Source organism: Bufo bufo, chromosome 2, assembly GCF_905171765.1.
Source record: "Bufo bufo chromosome 2, aBufBuf1.1, whole genome shotgun sequence".
NCBI lineage: Eukaryota > Metazoa > Chordata > Amphibia > Anura > Bufonidae > Bufo > Bufo bufo.
The window spans coordinates 740,440,840-740,460,124 of NC_053390.1; the positions used below are offsets into that span (position 1 = coordinate 740,440,840).

Genomic DNA, 19,285 nt, shown 5'->3' on the forward strand with positions numbered 1-19,285 from the left:
GTGGGGGTGGGGTGCCCACATTCAAGGAACCTCCTTCCAGGGTCGTTGGGACCCCCTACAAAAAGTGGAGTCCTCCAACCTGAAAGAATTGATGGCAGTCGGCCTTGCGATGAGGGCCTCCCTTCCGAAGATAAAAGGGAAGGACCTAAGGATCCTTTCGGACAACAGGACTGTAGTCTCCTATTTGAACAGGCAGGGAGGGACAAGATGCAGGGCTCTTATGGAGGAAGCCTATGTCACTCTGAGTCTAGCAGAAAGAATATGCACCTCGATTTCAGCAGTCCACATCAGAGGGGTAGAGAACAGACAGGCAGATTTTCTGAGCCGCCATACCCTGTCCCAGAGGGAATGGTCCCTAGACCCCATTGTTTTCCAGAAGATAGTAGATCTCTGGGGAGTTCCCGAAATCGACTTGTTTGCCACGTATTCAAACAAGAAGGTGGCCAGGTTCTATTCCCTAAGCAGAGCGGGATCCCCCTGTGGGATAGACGCCCTGACACAGGAGTGGAATTTCCGCCTGGCTTATGCCTTTCCCCCTCTTCCCCTGATTCCCCGAGTTTTACGGAAAATCAGGGAGGAGCGGGCCACAGTAATCCTGATCGCGCCCTTCTGGCCCAGGAGGTCCTGGTTCACGGGACTCCGAACCATGTCGATCGCCGATCCCTGGGTGCTTCCGACGGTCCGGGGCCTTCTGAGCCAGGGACCAGTGAGACATCCAGCTGTAGACAGCCTACATTTAACGGCCTGGATTTTGAGAGGTGGTTATTAGAGAAGGAAGGGTTCTCTAATGCCTTGGTTTCTACCCTGCTAAAAAGTAAAAAGGAGGTTACTATAAAGATCTATAGCAGAGTTTGGCATAAATTCTTAAATTTTGCCCAGATCCAGTTAAGGAGCCTACCTAGGGTTGCTCCCTTGCTTTCTATTCTTGAGTTTCTCCAGAAAGGTTTAGAAATGGGTCTATCAGTCAGTACCCTGAGAGTTCAGGTCTCTGCCCTGTCGATTCTGTTTAATCAGAACATAGCTAGTAGCCCTTGGGTTGCCAGGTTTTTTAGGGCTGTGGAGAGGTCTTCCCTGGTGGTAATTCCAAAAGCCCCCCCCCTGGAGTCTAGAGGTATTAAAAGCTTTGTCTGGGCCTCCCTTTGAGCCCATTGATTCTATTTCGATTAAACACCTTACCCTAAAGCTATCCGTTCTGATAGCCTTGACTTCTGCTCGGAGGATTGGGGAGATCCAGGCCATCTCCATCAACCCTTCGTATACCTTGATTTTAGAGGACAAAGTTATCATCCGTCCTGACCCGGCTTTTCTTCCAAAAGTTGCCTCCAAATTCCACCGCTCTCAGGAGATTGTTCTTCCCACTCTCTGTCAAAATCCTTCCTCTGAGGAAGAAGAATCTCTCCACTGTCTGGATGTCAAGAGAGCCCTTTTGGCCTATCTGTCCTCTACCTCTTCCTGGCGTAAATCTTCCTCACTCTTCTTACAGTTTCAAGGGAGAAACAAAGGTTCTGCTGCCTCAGAGTTCTATATCTCGATGGGTCGTGTCAGCCATCTCCTTATCCTACCTTTCATCGGGGTTGTCTCCCCCGGGGGGCCTAAGGGCCCACTCAACCAGGGCAGTGGCTGCCTCCTGGGCTGAGAGGTCTTCTGTTCCAATGGAGAAAATTTGTGAGGCAGCGACCTGGTCTTCCCCTTTGACCTTTTTTAGGCACTATAGGTTGGACTTGAACTCTTCTGGTGATCCTTCCTTTGGTAAAGGGGTTCTTCTTTCTACTTCCCACCCTTATGGATTACTCTAGTAAATCTCCGGTGGTGCTGTCATGGGCGATAGGAAAAAATGGTATTACTTACCGGTAATTTGATTTTACAGAGCCCATGACAGCACCCTGGGTTTCCCTCCCTGGTGGTTCTTCTTTATTACACGGGTGTGCAGAGAAAAAAAAAAAATACTAAATTTTTATATAAAAAAAAAAAAAAAAAAAAGAATATATATAATATATGTTCCCTGTATACAAATTGCATGTCTAATTCATGTGGCGGCCTTCCTCCGATACTTGGAAAACTCACTGACGAGGAGGAGTATGCCCGCCCGTTTTATTCTGCAGGTTTCCTGTCTCTGTGGGGCGGATCCTCCTCTCTCAGGTGGTGCTGTCATGGGCTCTGTAAAATCAAATTACCGGTAAGTAATACCATTTTTTTTGGGCGGAACGGACACGGAATGAGTTCCATTTTTTGGGCGGACCCATTGAAATTAATGGTTCCGCAAAAAAATCGGAACGGACACGGAAAGAAAATACTTTGCATGAGCCCTGATAAAATACCGAAAAAAAGTCCTACTGTCTTCTCTTCTCCCCTGTCGCTTCCAGCCTCATACTACTGTCCTCTCCGCCGGTATTTGTTTTCCTGGCGACAGAGGTGACATCCCATGCATAACATACCACCTCTACATATACTGATGAGGCCAGTGATTGGCGGCATGTTGTCCTGGTGTGTACGGAATGTCATTGCTACAAGATGCCACCTGCACTGGAAGCGGTAGGAGAGAATGGGCATGACGTGTTTTGTTAATGTACAGCTCACTGTTGTTGCCTGTGTTTTTATTTAACTCTGGCAACCCCTGTAATGTGTCCTTTGGCCACCTACCTACCACATCATGGATTGGTGTGGCATTCTCGGTGTGCGAGGACATAAGCTGTAAAGCCTTAGTGCTTTGGTCAGTGATTGTGAGCCAAAACCAGGACTGGAGCCTCCACAGACATAAGGGAAAGATCTGCCCCGGTTCTGTGTTTAGAGCCGCACCTGGTTTTGGCTCAAAATCACTGATGGTAATCACTGACCGAACACTGACGTGTGAATGAGGCATATGGGTGGGTTGACCCCCAGGTGCTGTGTACCCAGGCAGGTCCATACTCCTGCAAATGGCTGCTGGGCTTGACCCATGACATCACTGGCTGCACCACTCTGTGATCAGCAGGATGCCATGCCGTTGCTGGCCCCTTGTGAGAAGATGCCATCTCCAGTCCCAGCCACTATGGAGGTAACCAAGGCTTGTGCCTGCCACTCTGCACTTGTCTCCTATAGTGTCTAGTTTACAGTGCCAATGTGTCTGGTAGTATAAGGGTAGTGTGATGACACCTCAGATTTATAGTAGTGCTTAAAGGGGTTATCCAATCCTATAAAAAGCCCCCCAATATGCTGGGCCCCTCATGTTGAATATACTTACCTGGGTTGCCGCTCTTGCAGCCAATGGCAGACGGGTGACACTAGGGAGGCTCGTCCCCGTCTGCCATTGGCTGCTCCCCCCTGACACCGGATGTTTTCATCCGGGCACGGGGAGAAGCAGCAGCTGTAGTGCGGGTACCAGGAGCGCGCAGGGAGTGGGGACCTAGGTAAGTATATTCAATGTGAGGGGCCCAGCATATTGGGGGGCTTTTTATAGGATTGGATAACCCCTTTAACAGGTTCTGTCCTTAGACAATTTGCTGCTGCAAGTGGTAGTCTATAGCATCTAATTGACCTCTAGGGGCAGGGGTGTAACTACCATAGCGGCAGACCATGCGACTGCTATGGGGCTCAGGGCAAGAGGGGGCCCAGTCTTATATGCGATTATCTCCTCTTCTACTGGGGGTGAAAACTTGGTCAGGACTCTACCCTCTAAAGGAACAACTTTTAACAAATGAAGCAGTGGACAAATGGTTTAAGGGTCATTGAAAAGGGTTTAGGCAGAAACCTTCTGTCCTGTGTGGGGGGCTGGTTTGATCCTTGCTTCTCTATGTGCGCCACTGTCTAGGGGAACCACAGCTGTCGAGGTAATCTTTCGAAGTGTATGGCATATCCACAAGACACACCATAAATGTCAGAAGGATGCCGGTCCTACCTCTGGGGTAGTTGTTCAGGTTTACTGAAGTCACATATGAATGAGTAAAGCCATAAATAAAGAAGTTGATACAGTGGGGGAAATAATTATTTGACCCCTCACTGATTTTGTAAGTTTGTCCAATGACAAAGAAATGAAAAGTCTCAGAACAGTATCATTTCAATGGTAGGTTTATTATAACAGTGGCAGATAGCACATCAAAAGGAAAATCGAAAAAATAACTTTAAATAAAAGATAGCAACTGATTTGCATTTCATTGAGTGAAATAAGTATTTGAACCCTCTAACAAAAAAAGACTTAATACTTGGTGGAAAAACCCTGGTTTGCAAGCACAGAGGTCAAACGTTTCTTGTAATTGATGACCAAGTTTGCGCACATTTTAGGAGGAATGTTGGTCCACTCCTCTTTGCAGATCATCTCTAAATCCCTAAGGTTTCGAGGCTGTCTCTGTGCAACTCTGAGCTTGAGCTCCCTCCATAGGTTTTCGATTGGATTAAGGTCCGGAGACTGACTAGGCCACTCCATGACCTTAATGTGCTTCTTCTTGAGCCACTCCTTTGTTGCCTTTGCTGTATGTTTTGGGTCATTGTCGTGCTGGAACACCCATCCACGACCCATTTTCAGTTTCCTGGCAGAGGGAAGGAGGTTGTCGCTCAGGATTTCACGATACATGGCTCCGTCCATTTTCCCGTTTATGCGAATAAGTTGTCCTGTGCCCTTAGCAGAAAAACACCCCCAAAGCAAAATGTTTCCACCCCCATGCTTGACGGTGGGGACGGTGTTTTGGGGGTCATAGGCAGCATTTTTCTTCCTCCAAACACAGCGAGTTGAGTTAATGCCAAAGAGCTCTATTTTGGTCTCATCAGACCACAGCACCTTCTCCCAGTCACTCTCTGAATCATTCAGGTGTTCATTGGCAAACTTCAGACGGGCCTGCACATGTGCCTTCCTGAGCAGGGGGACCTTGCGAGCCCTGCAGGATTTTAATCCATTGCGGTGTAATGTGTTTCCAATGGTTTTCTTGGTGACTGTGGTCCCTGCTAATTTGAGGTCATTAACTAACTCCTCCCGTGTAGTTCTAGGATGCTTTTTCACCTTTCTCAGAACCATTGACACCCCACGAGGTGAGATCTTGCGTGGAGCCCCAGAGCGAGGTCGATTGATGGTCATTTTGTGCTCCTTCCATTTTCGAACAATCGCACCAACAGTTGTCACCTTCTCTCCCAGCTTCTTGCTAATGGTTTTGTAGCCCATTCCAGCCTTGTGCAGGTCTACAATTTTGTCTCTGACATCCTTGGACAGCTCTTTGGTCTTTCCCATGTTGGAGAGTTTGGAGTCTGCTTGATTGATTGATTCTGTGGACAGGTGTCTTTTATACAGGTGACTAGTTAAGACAGGTGTCCTTAATGAGGGTGACTAATTGAGTAGAAGTGTCTAACCACTCTGTGGGAGCCAGAACTCTTAATGGTTGGTAGGGGTTCAAATACTTATTTCACTCAATGAAATGCAAATCAGTTGCTATCTTTTATTTAAAGTTATTTTTTCGATTTTCCTTTTGATGTGCTATCTGCCACTGTTACAATAAACCTACCATTGAAATGATACTGTTCTGAGACTTTTCATTTCTTTGTCATTGGACAAACTTACAAAATCAGTGAGGGGTCAAATAATTATTTCCCCCACTGTATATAAGAGTTTACAACAACAACGAAACCCTTTTATGTAGCATGATTGGTTGTAATGTACGTGCTCCTTTTTATTTTATTTATTTTTTTAGTTGAAAAGTCCTGTCAGTGATGAGGAGTTGAAGAAGAAGCAGCAGCAGAGTAACAAGAAAAAGAGGATAATTTATGATTCAGGTATCTTCTGGGTTTCTTTGTATAATCGGAAAAGTTTCCCCCCTGGTTCGTTGCTAAGAGACCAGTATTGTGACCCTGTGGATGATGCATCATGTATGTTGCTCAGACAATCGGGGCCTGCTCCGGTGGCGTCACTATGAAAGACTTTAACCCCTTCACGCCCGTCATCGGTCTGGTCTTTAAACGTGTGCGCTGCGGGCGCCATAGCTGCGGGTGGCCGCCTGCTTTTTATAGCAGACACCCGCGGCTCATGTCCGCAACTGGCAGTAATGCCGATCGCGGACATTTAACCCCTTAGATGCCGTATCAATCCTGACCACGGCATCTGAGCACACTGAAAACCGAAAGCGTGTGCATCCGGTTATGCTCCGGCTCCCCCGTGTGGCGATCGGAGGAGCCGGAGCTTGTGTGCAGCAGCCCCTGTCTTTGTGAATGACAGGAGGCTGCTGCGTAGTATTTCCTATGGAGCCCTTGCCTCTAATAGGGCTCCATAGGAAAGTATTAAAATAATCATAGATTCCAATGCAAGTGCATTGGAGTCTATGATAATAGCAGATGATTGATTGTTATAGTTCCCTATGGGAACTATAAAAAAGTGTAAAAATAAAAAGTTAAAAATAAATAAAATTTTTAATCACCTGCATCCGCCTGATCAGCCCGCCGTACATGTACGGCGCTGGTCCTTAAGGGGTTAAAGGGAATTTGTCATCATGAAAATGAAATGTAAACTACAGGCAGCATGTTATAGAGCAGGAGGAGCTGAGCAGATTGATCTATAGTTTATGGGGAAAGATTTAGTGTAGCGTGTATTTCATTCATGTAAATTTGTGCTCATTCTGGGCTTTGAAGTCAAGGAGCCGGTCCTATCAGTGATTGACAGCTGTCTCTGTATGTACAGTCAGAGGGAGGACTATCATTCACTGATAGGGGTATTTGCTAGTGCTTAATGTATTGTGTATTTTCATTTGTTTTGGCCGTTCATTCCAGCTAGAAGAGGTATGGTTGGCTAACAACTTTGTTCTTCTCCTCTAGGTAGGAGTGGGCTAGTTCTACTTCCTACCAGGAGGGGGAGTTAGGTCGCACATGCCAGAGCTCCTTCTCCAGTTCTTTGAGACCATCACTCCAGATAGATCAGCAGAATCAAGAACACTGCTTCTAGAAAGCATCAGCATGCCAAGACAGCAGAGTAATCAGTGAAATCATAGCTTTACAGATTCTGCTGCCGTTGAGGGACTACAGCTCAGACACCCATCAGGCGAAACGAACATCAAGCCGGTATCGCCGTGCATACCTATCTCCCAAGTGCTTACCAATATCATGAGCCACACCCCCTGCCACCATATTTTCTCACCTGGTGCCAGAAACTAAACTTTGTACTTAATACTGCTGGATGTGCCACAAGTTATATTTTGCACTAAGTAACTAGACAGTGTTATACATTTACTTCTGGTCTGCTTCTTCAAACCACCTTTTCACTGCACTGATCCCCAGAGAGCAATTGCCTGAGGAAGTCCACCTTGACACATCTCATCAGGTCTACTACCACCCCCATCCTCTGCACTGGCTCTTTAGGGACTAGCTGCAATAGGACCGCCTCTTTTACTTCAAAGCCCAGAATGAGCAAGAATTTAAATGAATGAAATACAAGTTATACTGAATCTTTTCCAACAGAGCTATGTATGAATCTGCTCAGCTCCTCCTGCTCTATAACATGGTCTCTGCATCTCAAACACCATGTTCAATGTGACTGGTTCCGTTTCCACTTTGGAGTCTTCCCATATAAGACAGTTATAGCATGTCCACATGTCCAAGAGAATATAGGTCTTTTAACCCCAATTCATTGTGGCGATCAGTGGCTGCTCTTATCGGATGATCGGTGTAAAGCTACAGCAGTTACAGAAAAGAGAGGGAAATGTTTAGGTTGTATTTCTGACACAAGAAGCCATAAATGAAGAATTAAATTTTAGTTTTTTAATCTAATCGGCTATTTTCTTCCAGACTCAGAAGAAGACACACCACCATTAAAAAAATCAAAAAAGCCGCGGGAAGTATCACCCCCGATTTCAAAGCCGCTAAAGATTAAAAAACCTGATCCTGTTGACTACGTTTCTGACACAGGTATGTGGCTGCTAATATATGGTGGAATAGGAGCTGGGTGTAAAGTCTACTAGTATTAATTACTTTAAGTCAAAGTTTTATTTTCTTAGTCCACTTTCACACTGGCATTTTGGCTTTCCGTTTGTGAGATCCGTTCAGGGCTCTCACAAGCGGTCCAAAACGGATCAGTTTTGCGCTAATGCTTTCTGAATGGAAAAGGATCCGCTCAGAATCTATCAGTTCAGTCTCAATTCCACTTTGGAGTCGGACACCAAAACTCTGCTTGCAGCGTTCTGGTGTCCGTCTGATGAAACTGAGACAAACTGATCCGTTCTGACACACAATGTAAGTCAATGGGGACGGATCCGTTTTCTATGACACAATCTGGCACAATAGAAAACGGATCCGTCCTCTGATGACTTTCAATGGTGTTCAAGAGGGATCCGTCTTGGCAATGTTAAAGATAATACAAACGGATCCGTTCTGAATGGATGCAGACGGTTGTATTATCTGAACTGATCCGTCCATGACGGATCCGCGCAAAACGTGAGTGTGAAAGTAGCCTTACTAGAAAGCAACACAATCAATGATGTTAAAGAGGAGCTGTCACCGCTCCTGACATGTCTGTTTTAATAGCTTCTTGCATTCTCCATATAATAACAATTCTGGAGCATCTATTCTTATATCTCTGTGTTGTGCTATTCCTTTATTATTCCTGCTAGAAGTTATGAATGCATTGCTAGCAGTCTGCAGTAATGGTACAGAGGGGTGGTAACCTGTTGGGGGGTGTACCTGCACAGTGAATGACAATGGCAGCACAGATTGGATAGAGTAAGTCTGTGCATTACACCCCCCCCAACTGGTAACACCCCGCTGTACCCTTACTGCACACTGCTAGCAATTCTGCCACATAAGTAGACACTCCTAGCCCACAATGTGTGGGGAGCCCTGTTATAGATTTTGCATTGTTACGGCTGTGGCCTGACGGGTGGGCATGACACACGTGAGAATGTCTGTATCATGTCCCACCCCCCTGACCCAATACTAAGCACAGAGCATTCCTTTCAACAACCTTTTCAATGCACACCCTATAAAATGAATCAGATTTTCACATTTTCTTTTTTGATATCTCCAGAATATTGTGGTCTTTATCCAGTGAATGTCCCTCTCTCTACAATACCTCTGATTCCAGGCAACCAGTGCTATCAGTTTTGGAAGGCCAGCATGTGTGTTTAGTTTGAGTGACTGGCGTCTGGATAAGCGATAAGTATTCATTATCGCTATCTGGATTGCATGCGGTTAATTACGCTTGTGCGCCTTTGTTGTCTCTTATGTCAAACAGAGCACATAATGATATCTACTTTACATTGAGAGAATTTTATTGGCTCTTAATGGTAAGGTGCTTACCCGTGCGGTATAATTGCAGGGTGGGGCGGGAAAGTGGAGTACGCAGAGAACATTGTTTCTCATCCGTCTCATTGGGGGACACAGGCTAACCCCCATTCACGTGAACGGAGCTAGATGCTAATGATCTAGCCAGAGGATAGATCATCAGTTAAAAAAGAACTGCAGAACCCCTTCAAAATGAGGGCTGTTTGAGCCACCACCGCATCGGCAATAGCGAAGCTACCCAGCGAGTTGTTGGAGGAGGAAGTCTTTTCCCTTCAGTTCTTTGTTCCACACTTGAAATAACTAGAATTTTGTACTCACCGTAAAATCAGTTTCTCTTGCGTTCTTTGGGGGACACAGGCATTGACCATGGGTATAGCTGTTGCCGCTAGGAGGTGGACACTAAGCACACAGTGTAAGCTCTTCCCCCTTCAGCCATATCCCTTCCTGCAGGGACCAAGCTAATCAGTTTTAGCTTAGTGTCTGTAGGAGGCAGACCTTCCTGCGTTGCAGGTCTGCTGATTTTACTAATTTTGTCTCTCTTTTTTTTTCTATCGGGAAGCTTCAGGCAGTCCGGGTAAAAACTGCCTGCACTCCCACCCAGGAAACGGGAGACCAGGGGGTCACCCAAACCCCCCTGCTCGTTCCCGCTCTCTGGAAGAAAAGGAGGACCAGAGGTTCACGTATAAACCTCTGTCTCCCGCCAGCAATCGCATCACCACGGCCGCCCCAGCAAAAGTCCCCTCTGTTCCGGTGTAGCGTCCCTCACCAAGGGGCCGCACACCGAAGGTGGTGATCCCGCTGGAGCCAGGGGGGTAGAAGACTTTGGACAGGTGAGTTGGAGACTGCTCACAGTGCCCCCCTCCAGTACCCTCTCCTCTCCCCATGTGGTCACCCTGTACTATGGGCTCTAATGGGAGCCCGGTAAATGTTTAAGAGGTACCTGGTGCAGGGGTCCAGACTATGATTCGTGCCAGTAAACCGTCGTCTTCCAGAATCTACCACCAGACTTGGAAGTCCTACTTTAGTTGGTGCGAGCGGAGACAGCTGTCTCCCGTTTGTTTTTCTTTGCCTCGACTTTTGGCTTTCCTGCAGTCGGGCATGGACTTGGGGCTGCCCATCAGCTCTCTCTCAGGGCAAGTGTCGGCTCTCTCCATTCTTTTTCAGCAAAATTTAGCTTCGCTTTCGGAGGTTCAGACTTTTCTGCAGGGGGTGGCGCATGCTGCGTCCCCCTTCCATTCTCCATTGGATCTTGGGGATCTTAATCTAGTGCTCAACGCTCTCCAATCTTCTCCTTTTGAGCCTTTGCAGCAGGTGTCGCTGTGCTTCCTTTCTTATATAAGGTGGCTTTTTTAGTTGCAATTACTTCTATCCGTAGAGTGTCGGAACTCGCGGCTCTGTCTCGTTGGTCGCCCTTCCTGATCCTCCATCAGGATAAGGTGGTCCTTCGCCCTGTGCAGTCCTTCTTGCCGAAGGTGGTGTCGACATTCCATCTAAAGGAGGAGATTTTTATTCCTTCATTTGTCCGGACCCGTCTGATCCTCGATAACAGTCGCTCCATACTCTGGATCTGATGCGTGCAGTGCGTATCTATCTGTTCCAGACAGTATCTTTCAGGCGGACTGATTCCCTGTTCGTGATTCCAGAGGGGCCGAGACAAGGGCTGGCAGCGTCAAAGACTTCCATTTCCAGATGGATTAGTTTGGCTATTGTGGGAGCGTACCGCGTTAAGCACCGGGTCCTGCCCTTTCGGGTGACTGCTCATTCGGCTCGGGCAGTGGGGGCCTCTTGGGCGATGCACCACGGGGCTTCGGCCCTTCAAGTGTGCAAGGCGGCGAACTGGTCGTCTTTGCATACTTTTGCTAAGTTTTACAGAGTGTGCACCTCTGCATCTGCTGACGCTTCTTTGGGGCGTAGCGTTTTGCAAATTGCGGTTCTCTGGTTGGCAGGGGGGTTGTAGTTAAGCCCACCCCAGGGACTGCTCTGGAACTTCCCATGGTCAAAGCCTGTGTCCCACAATAAGACTGATGACAAAACAAGATTTTTGTACTCGCCGTAAAATCTGTTTCTCTTCCGTTCATTTGGGGACACAGCTCGCACCCGGTTTTTTGTTTATGGGCCTTTTCGGGCCTGTGTGGTTCTGGGTTTGCACATAATGTAATTTTCTTATGTCTGGCTTCTCCTACTGCTTTTGCACTAACTGATTAGCTCGGTCCTTGTAGGAAGGGTATAGCGGAAGAGGAAGGAGCTTACACTGTGTGCTTAGTGTCCGCCTCCGAGCGGCCACAGCTATACCCATGGTCAAGGCCTGTGTCCCCAATGAACAGAAGAGAGACAGATTTCACGGTAACTACAAAAATCTAGTTATTTCAAGTGTGGACCAAAGAACTGAAGGGAAAAGACTTCCTCCTCCAACAACTCGCTGGGTAGCTTCGCTATTGCCGATGCGGTGGTGGCTCAAATAGCCCTAATTTTAAAGGGGTTCTGCAGTTCTTTTTTAACTGATGATCTATCCTCTGCCAGACTGTGCAGGGACACACTCCCAACTGGTAACATTTCCATTATAATATGAAAAAGATACTTTTTTTTATTTTTTTTTAAAATAAAATCATTGACTGTTTTTCCTGAAACAGCTTTTCCCTCCCTTGTTCATGGGCTGTGTATGGTATTGAAAATTGGCCCAATCTGATGAATGCATGAGACATGTCTCTGGGAGGGGGGGGAAGTAGCGGAGCCTCCTTTCTAATCCTTGACAAACCCTTTAATTGTACGATGAGAAGTTATCACGGCCTATTAATGGCGTACGGATATTATAGAGGGCATCGAATAAGAACCCCCCCCCCCCCCCCCTCCACGTCCCGTTATTAGAGTGAAGAGCTACTGCAGAAAAGCAGCTCTCCCAGACCAGTCCTGTCCACGTATGACGTGTAATATTTCGGTGGCCACTGCAGGGGAAATGTATGACTAGCTGGAGCCTCTCACAGGGCAAGCCCTCTATATAGGGCGACTTTCATATAAAAGGGATTGTCCTGTTGAGACAACCCCTTCATGTTTTATTAACATAAGGGTACTTTCACACTAACGTTATTCTTTTACGGTATTAAATTCCAGTAAAGGGTCTCAATACCGGAAAAAAACGCATCAGTTTTGTCCTAATGCATTCTGAATGGAAAGCAATCTGTTCAGTATGCATCAGGATGTCTTCTGTCCCTCGTACGGTATTTGACCGGACAAAATACTGAAGCATGCTGCTGTATTTTATCCCGACAAAATCCTGGAACAATTCCGCACTTGCTGGATCCGGCATTGAAGGATAAAGCCTCATTCACACCTCAGTGTTTGGTCAGTGATTTTCATCCGTGATTGTCAGCCAAATCCAGGATTGGAGCCTCCACAGACATAAGGTATAAGGGAAAGATTTGCACATGTTCTGTGTTTAGACCTGCATCTGGTTTTGGCTCAAAATCACTGATGGAAATCACTGACCGAACACTGACGTGTGAATGAGGCATAACTGTCATATTTTTATTTTATTTGCTAGTTTATTAGAGCTAGGCATGTATGCCTGAGTTAGTCTGTCAATGATTGCCAAAAGATCTGTAATTACCTTATAATAACAGCTTTCATTAATGTCCCTTTCCACTGCTCCCTTAAAAGACCGTTGCTATGGCTCATATGTCTCTGCCTAGGAAGACAGAGGGGCGGTCCTTCCCACTGCATGCCTGCATTAGGCTTCAGAGTGAGGAGGCGTGTCTCTCAGTAATCCAATCTGATTGGCTGGCAGGAAGCTGCTGGCTACAGCAAGTTTGTATGTGACCTGAGGGAATGCAGTTTTGGCCTCAGAGAACTGGCATAGGAGCCATCTTGAGAAGATCCTCATAATGTAGGATTCAAAACAGCCGTAACTTAGGGGAAAACAGTGGTAAGTGAAGAAACTAAAGATTGCTCTATGCATAATGCTGCTGCACAGTAACATATGCTAAAATATGACAGTTATCCTTTAACCCCTTAAGGATCGGGCTCATTTTCACCTTCAGGACCAGGCCATTTTTTGCAAGTCTGACCAGTGTCACTTTGGGGTGATAACTTTAAAACGCTTTGACGTATCCAGGCCATTCTGAGATATATTTTTTTTTTTTGTCACATATTGTACTTCATGACACTGGTAAAATGGAGTAAAAAAAATCATTTTTATTTATAAAAAAAATACCAAATTTGCAAAAAAAAATTGAAAAATTTGCAAATTTCCAAGTTTCAATTTCTCTACTTCTATAATACATATTAATACCTACTAAAATAGTTAGGATCATTTTGGGAATGACATTTTATTTTTGGGGGACGTTACAAGGCTTAGAAGTAAATCTTGAAATTTCGCAGAAATTTTCAAAAACCAACTTTTTAAGGACCAGTTCAGGTTTGAAGTCACTTTGTGAAGCTTGCATAATAGAAACCACCCAAAAATGACCCCATTCTAGAAACTACACCTCTCAAGGTATTCAAAACTGATTTTACAAACGTCGTTAACCCTTTAGGTGTTCCACAAGAATTAATGGAAAATAGAGATACAATTTCAAAATGTAACTTTTTTGTCAGATTTTTCCATTTTAATATTTATTTTCCAGTTACAAAGCAAGGGTTAACAGCCAAACCAAACTCAATATTTATGGCCCTGATTCTGTAGTTTACAGAAACACCCCATATGTGGTTGTAAACTGCTGTACGGGCACACGGCAGGGTGCAGAAGGAAAGGAATGCCATACGGTTTTTGGAAGGCAGATTTTGCTGGACTGTTTTCTTGACACCATGTCCCATTTGAAGCCCCCCTGATGCACCCCTAGAGTAGAAACGCCAAAAAAGTGACCCCATTTTTTAAACTACGGGATAGGGTGGAAGTTTTGTTGGTACTAGTTTATGGTACATATGATTTTTGGTTGCTCTATATTATACTTTTTGTGAGGCAAGGTAACTAGAAATAGCTGTTTTGGCACCGTTTTTTTTTTATTTTTTATTTACAACATTCATCTGACAGGTTAGATCATGTGGTATTTTAATAGAGCAGGTTGTCACGGACGCGGCGATACCTAATATGTATACTTTTTTTTTTATTTATGTAAGTTTTACACTGATTTCATTTTTGAAACAAAAAAAATCATGTTTTAGTGTTTTCATAGTCTAAGAGCCATAGTTTTTTCAGTTTTTGGGCAATTATCTTGGGTAGGGTATGATTTTTGCGGGATGAGATGACGGTTTGGCACTTTTTTGGGGTGCATATGACTTTTTGATTGCTTGCTATTACACTTTTTGTGATGTAAGGTGACAAAAAATGGTTTATTTAGCACAGTTTTTATTTTTTACGGTGTTCATCTGAGGGGTTAGGTCATGTGATATTTTTATAGAGCCGGTCGATACGGACGCAGCGATACCTAATATGTCTACTTTTTTCCCCCCTATTTTTTACCAATTTTTTTTTACTTTTATTGGGGGGAAATGACGTTTTTGGTTTTATTTTTTACTTGAAACTTTTAATTTAAGATAAAGAACTAGCTGCCTCAATGAATACTTCTGTTCAGTTTTTACAAAGGAAAATGACCTCAGTTAGGAAAGAAGACTAATGAATATTTTGATGCATGTGTCTTTACAGAGGAAGAGGTTCTAAGTCAGCTGTCTAAAATTAATACAAATAAATATAAAATTAATACAAATAAGTCACAGGGGCCTGATGGAATGAATGAATAACTTATATATCGCTACAATTGCGAACTAAATCGCCTCAAGGCGCTTTTGCAGCCCTTGACCGCCTGCGCTTTCAGAAGAGGTGGGTCTTGAGCTTCTTCCTGAAGGCTAGATGGTTTTCTTCTGAGCGGATCTCCGCAGGTAGAGTGTTCCATAGCCGGGGTCCTTGGACTGCGAACCTTCGTTCGCCTTTTGATTTGTAGCGGGTCTTGGGGATATGGAGGAGGTTCTGGTTAGCTGACCGGAGGGGGTGACCTGGGGTGTAGTGCTTTATTTTTTCGCAGAGGTATTGGGGTGCTTTCCCTTGTGTACATTTATGGGTGAGGCAGAGGGTCTTGAATTTGATCCGATCCTTCACGGGTAGCCAATGGAGGGTCTTCAAGGACGAAGTAATAGATTCCCAGTTTTTTTTTCCAGTTATCAGTCTGGCGGCTGTGTTCTGGACAACTTGTAAACGTGAAATTTGGTATTTGGGAAGTCCTAGATAGAGGGAGTTTGCGTAGCCAAGTCGGGAATTGATGGTTATTCCAACTACTGCGTCTCCTTCAGGGATGAAGGGAATGAGTCTGCGCAGCAGGTGAAGAAGATGATGGGATCCACTGACTACTGATCCTATTTGTGCATCAATTGTCATGTCTGAGTCAAAGATGAATCCAAGGTTTTTGACTTTGGTGCTGGGAGTAATGGTTTGTCCGAGGATGGTGGGTGGCGTGCATGTCATGCTGGAGTTTTTGTTTCGGTTTGCATGAAGCTATTAAAAGAGCTCAGCGGTGAACTAGCAAAACCATTAACAGATTTATTTAACCAATCACTGGCAACAGGAGTCGTCCCAGAAGTTTGGAAATTAGCAAATGTTGTGCCCATTCACAAGAAAGGTAGTAGGGAGGAATCGGGCAACTATAGGCCAGTAAGCCTGACATCAATAGTGGGGAAATTAATGGAAACCATACTTAAGGAGAGGATTGTGGAACATCTAAAATCCAATGGATTGAAAGATGAAAAACAGCATGGGTTTACTTCAAGGAGATCATGCCAAACTAATCTTATTGATTTTTTTTTTTTGATTGGGTGACTAAAATAATAGATGGAGGAGGTGCAGTAGACATCGCTTATCTAGACTTTAGTAAGGCTTTTGATACTGTCCCACATAGAAGGCTTATCAATAAATTGCAGTCTTTGGGCTTGGACTCCCATATTGTTGAATGGATTAGGCAGTGGCTGAGGGACAGGCAACAGAGGGTTGTAGTCAATGGAGTATATTCAGACCAAGGTCTTGTTACCAGTGGGGTACCTCAGGGATCTGTTCTGGGACCCATATTGTTTAATAGCTTTATCAGCGAAATTGCAGAAGGCCTCGATGGTAAGGTGTGTCTTTTTGCTGATGACACAAAGATTTGTAACCGGGTTGATGTTCCTGGAGGGATACACCAAATAGAAAAGGATTTAGGAAAACTAGAGGAATGGTCAAAAATCTGGCAACTAAAATTTAATGTTGATAAGAGCAAGATAATGCACCTGGGGCGTAAAAACCCAAGAGCAGAATATAAAATCAGTGAGCACCTCATGAGCACCTCCCTCTTTCTACTGGTAATGCCTCTCCCTATACACCCAAGCATTCTGCTAGCATTTCCTGCTGCTCTATGACATTGTCTGCCTACCTTTAAATCTTCTGAAATAATGACCCCTAAATCCCTTTCCTCAGATACTGAGGTTAGGACTGTATCACCTGATCGGGGGACCGCAAGCGGTGGGGAGGAACGACTGCAGGACGAGAACACTCGTCCTTTAGCGCTAAGTGCCGGCGATTTAGGACAAGCATTCTCGTCCTGGGTCGTTAAGGGGTTAATTTCCATAGAGATTTAATAATGCCGGATCCAGTTTTCCGGTCTGCGCATGCGCTGGGACATAGGAGGAGCTATTTTTGCTTTTGATCTTTAAATACCGGATCTGTTATTCCGGATGAGACAGGAGAAAAATCCAGCTTCCCAAGAAAAGTGATAATCTTTAATACATATGTGCCTTAAAAGCCGACATACAATACAATACATACATACATACATACATACATACATACATACATACATACATACATACATACATTTCTATGCGTTTCGGATCACAAAAATGTGGACCCTTACTCATGAGTAAAGGTCCACATTTTTGTGATCCGAAACGCATAGACATGTATGTATGTATGTATTGTATGTCTGCCTTTAAGGCACATATGTATTAACCCCTTAAGGACCCAGGACATACCGGTACGCCCTATTTGCCGAGTCCTTAAGGACCCAGGACGTACCGGTACGTCCTGACTTAAAATCTGTATTCCGGCGCCCCAGGGGTTAATTGGAACGGGATTTCGGCTGAAATCATTCAGCCGGCATCCCGTAACAATGCAGGGGGGGGGGGGGGGGGTCATTTGACCCCCCCGTATCGGCGATCGCAGCAAACCGCAGGTCAATTCAGACCTGCGGTTTGCTGCGCTTTTTGCAGTTTCTGATCGCCGCGGTCCCTGACCGCGGGGATCAGAAACTTTAGAGTGGCTAAAATAAATATTTTTCACCCCCCCCTGCACCCCTGCACGATTTTATGCCGGAGGGTGGTGCGGGGGGGTGTCGCATGCGGTGGGGGCGTTGCGGGAGGCGGGCGGTGCGGCAGGCGGGATCGCGATCCCCCACCCGCCTCCCCATGAATGATCGTTGGCTTCTAGTGGTTATACCAGGGTGCCAGCACATTGCTGGCACCCTGGTATAAACGGCTGACATCTGTGAAGATGTCAGCCGTTTAACCCTTTCCATACCGCGGTCCGTACGGACCGCTGTATGGAAAAAGTTAACTGTCATCGGTCAGGGAGCTCCCTCCCTCTCCATTGGGGGGCTGCTGTGCCTTTGCAGCCCCCCGATGGAGAGGGAGAGAGCCCCCAGAGAGCCCCCCTCAGCCCCGTGCTTACCCTTCCCCGTCTGCGAAGTTCTGAGCAGACGGGGAAGGTTCCCATGGCAACAGGACGCCTGCTCAGGCGTCCTGCTGTCCATGGTGCTGAACAGATCTGTGCTAAAAGCATAGATCTGTTCAGTGTAAGTAAAATACAGTACAGAACAATATATATTGTACTGTACTGTATTATACAGACATCAGACCCACTGGAGCTTCAAGAACCAAGTGGGTCTGGGTCACAAAAATGTAAAAAAAAGTGAAAAAAGTTAAGATAAAAAAAAAACATTTATCACTGAATAAAAATTAAAAAAATAAAATACACTACACATATTAGGTATCGCCGCGTCCGTAACGACCTGATCTATAAAACGGTCATGTTACTTTCCCCGCACGGTGAACGCCATAAAAATAAAAAAATAAAAACTATGAGAAAATTGAAATTTTGCCCACCTTACTTCCCAAAAAAGGTAATAAAAGTGATCAAAAAAGTTGCATGTACGCCAAAATAGTACCAATCAAACCGTCATCTCATCCCGCAAAAAATCATACCCTACTCAAGATAATCACCCAAAAACTGAAAAAACTATGGCTCTTAGACTATGGAAACACTAAAACATGATTTTTTTTGTTTCAAAAATGAAATCATTGTGTAAAACTTACAAAAATAAAAAGTATACATATTAGGTATCGCCGCGTCCGTATCGACCGGCTCTATAAAAATATCACATGACCTAACCCCTCAGGTGACCACCGTAAAAAAATAAAAACAAAAACGGTGTAAAAAAAGCCATTTTTTGCCATCTTACGTCACAAAAAGTGTAATAGCGAGCGATCAAAAAGTTATATGCACCCCAAAATAGTGCCAATCAAACCGTCATCTCCTCCCACAAAAAATGAGACCCTACTCAAGATAATCGCCCAAAAACTGAAAAAACTATGGCTCTTAGACTATGGAGACACTAAAACATTTTTTTGGTTTTAAAAATGAAGTTATTGTATAAAACTTACATAAATAAAAAAAATTGTATACATATTAGGTATCGCCGCGTCCGTGACAACCTGCTCTATAAAATTACCACATGATAAAACCTGTCAGATGAATGTTGTAAATAACAAAAAAAAAAAAACGTGGCAAAAAAGCTATTTCTTGTTACCTTGCTGCACAAAAAGTGTAATATAGAGCAACCAAAAATCATATGTACCCTAAACTAGTACCAACAAAACTGCCACCCTATCCCGTAGTTTCTAAAATGGAGTCACTTTTTTGGAGTTTCTACTCTAGGGGTGCATCAGGGGGGCTTCAAATGGGACATGGTGTCAAAAAAAACAGTCCAGCAAAACCTGCCTTCCAAAAACCGTATGGAATTCCTTTCCTTCTGCGCTCTGCCGTGTGCCCGTA

The 19,285-nt window shown here is 44.9% G+C and overlaps 1 protein-coding gene across 1 annotated transcript in view; it reads left to right on the plus strand.

Moving 5' to 3' along the window:
• The window catches only part of RFC1 (replication factor C subunit 1), a 98,657-nt gene that overhangs the window by 4,844 nt on the left and 74,528 nt on the right, over nucleotides 1-19,285 (plus strand). The window contains exons 3-4 of the mRNA XM_040418969.1: nucleotides 5,652-5,733; nucleotides 7,732-7,851. Coding sequence (XP_040274903.1) covers nucleotides 5,652-5,733; nucleotides 7,732-7,851 — 202 coding nt within the window. The remainder of the gene's footprint in view (nucleotides 1-5,651; nucleotides 5,734-7,731; nucleotides 7,852-19,285) is intronic.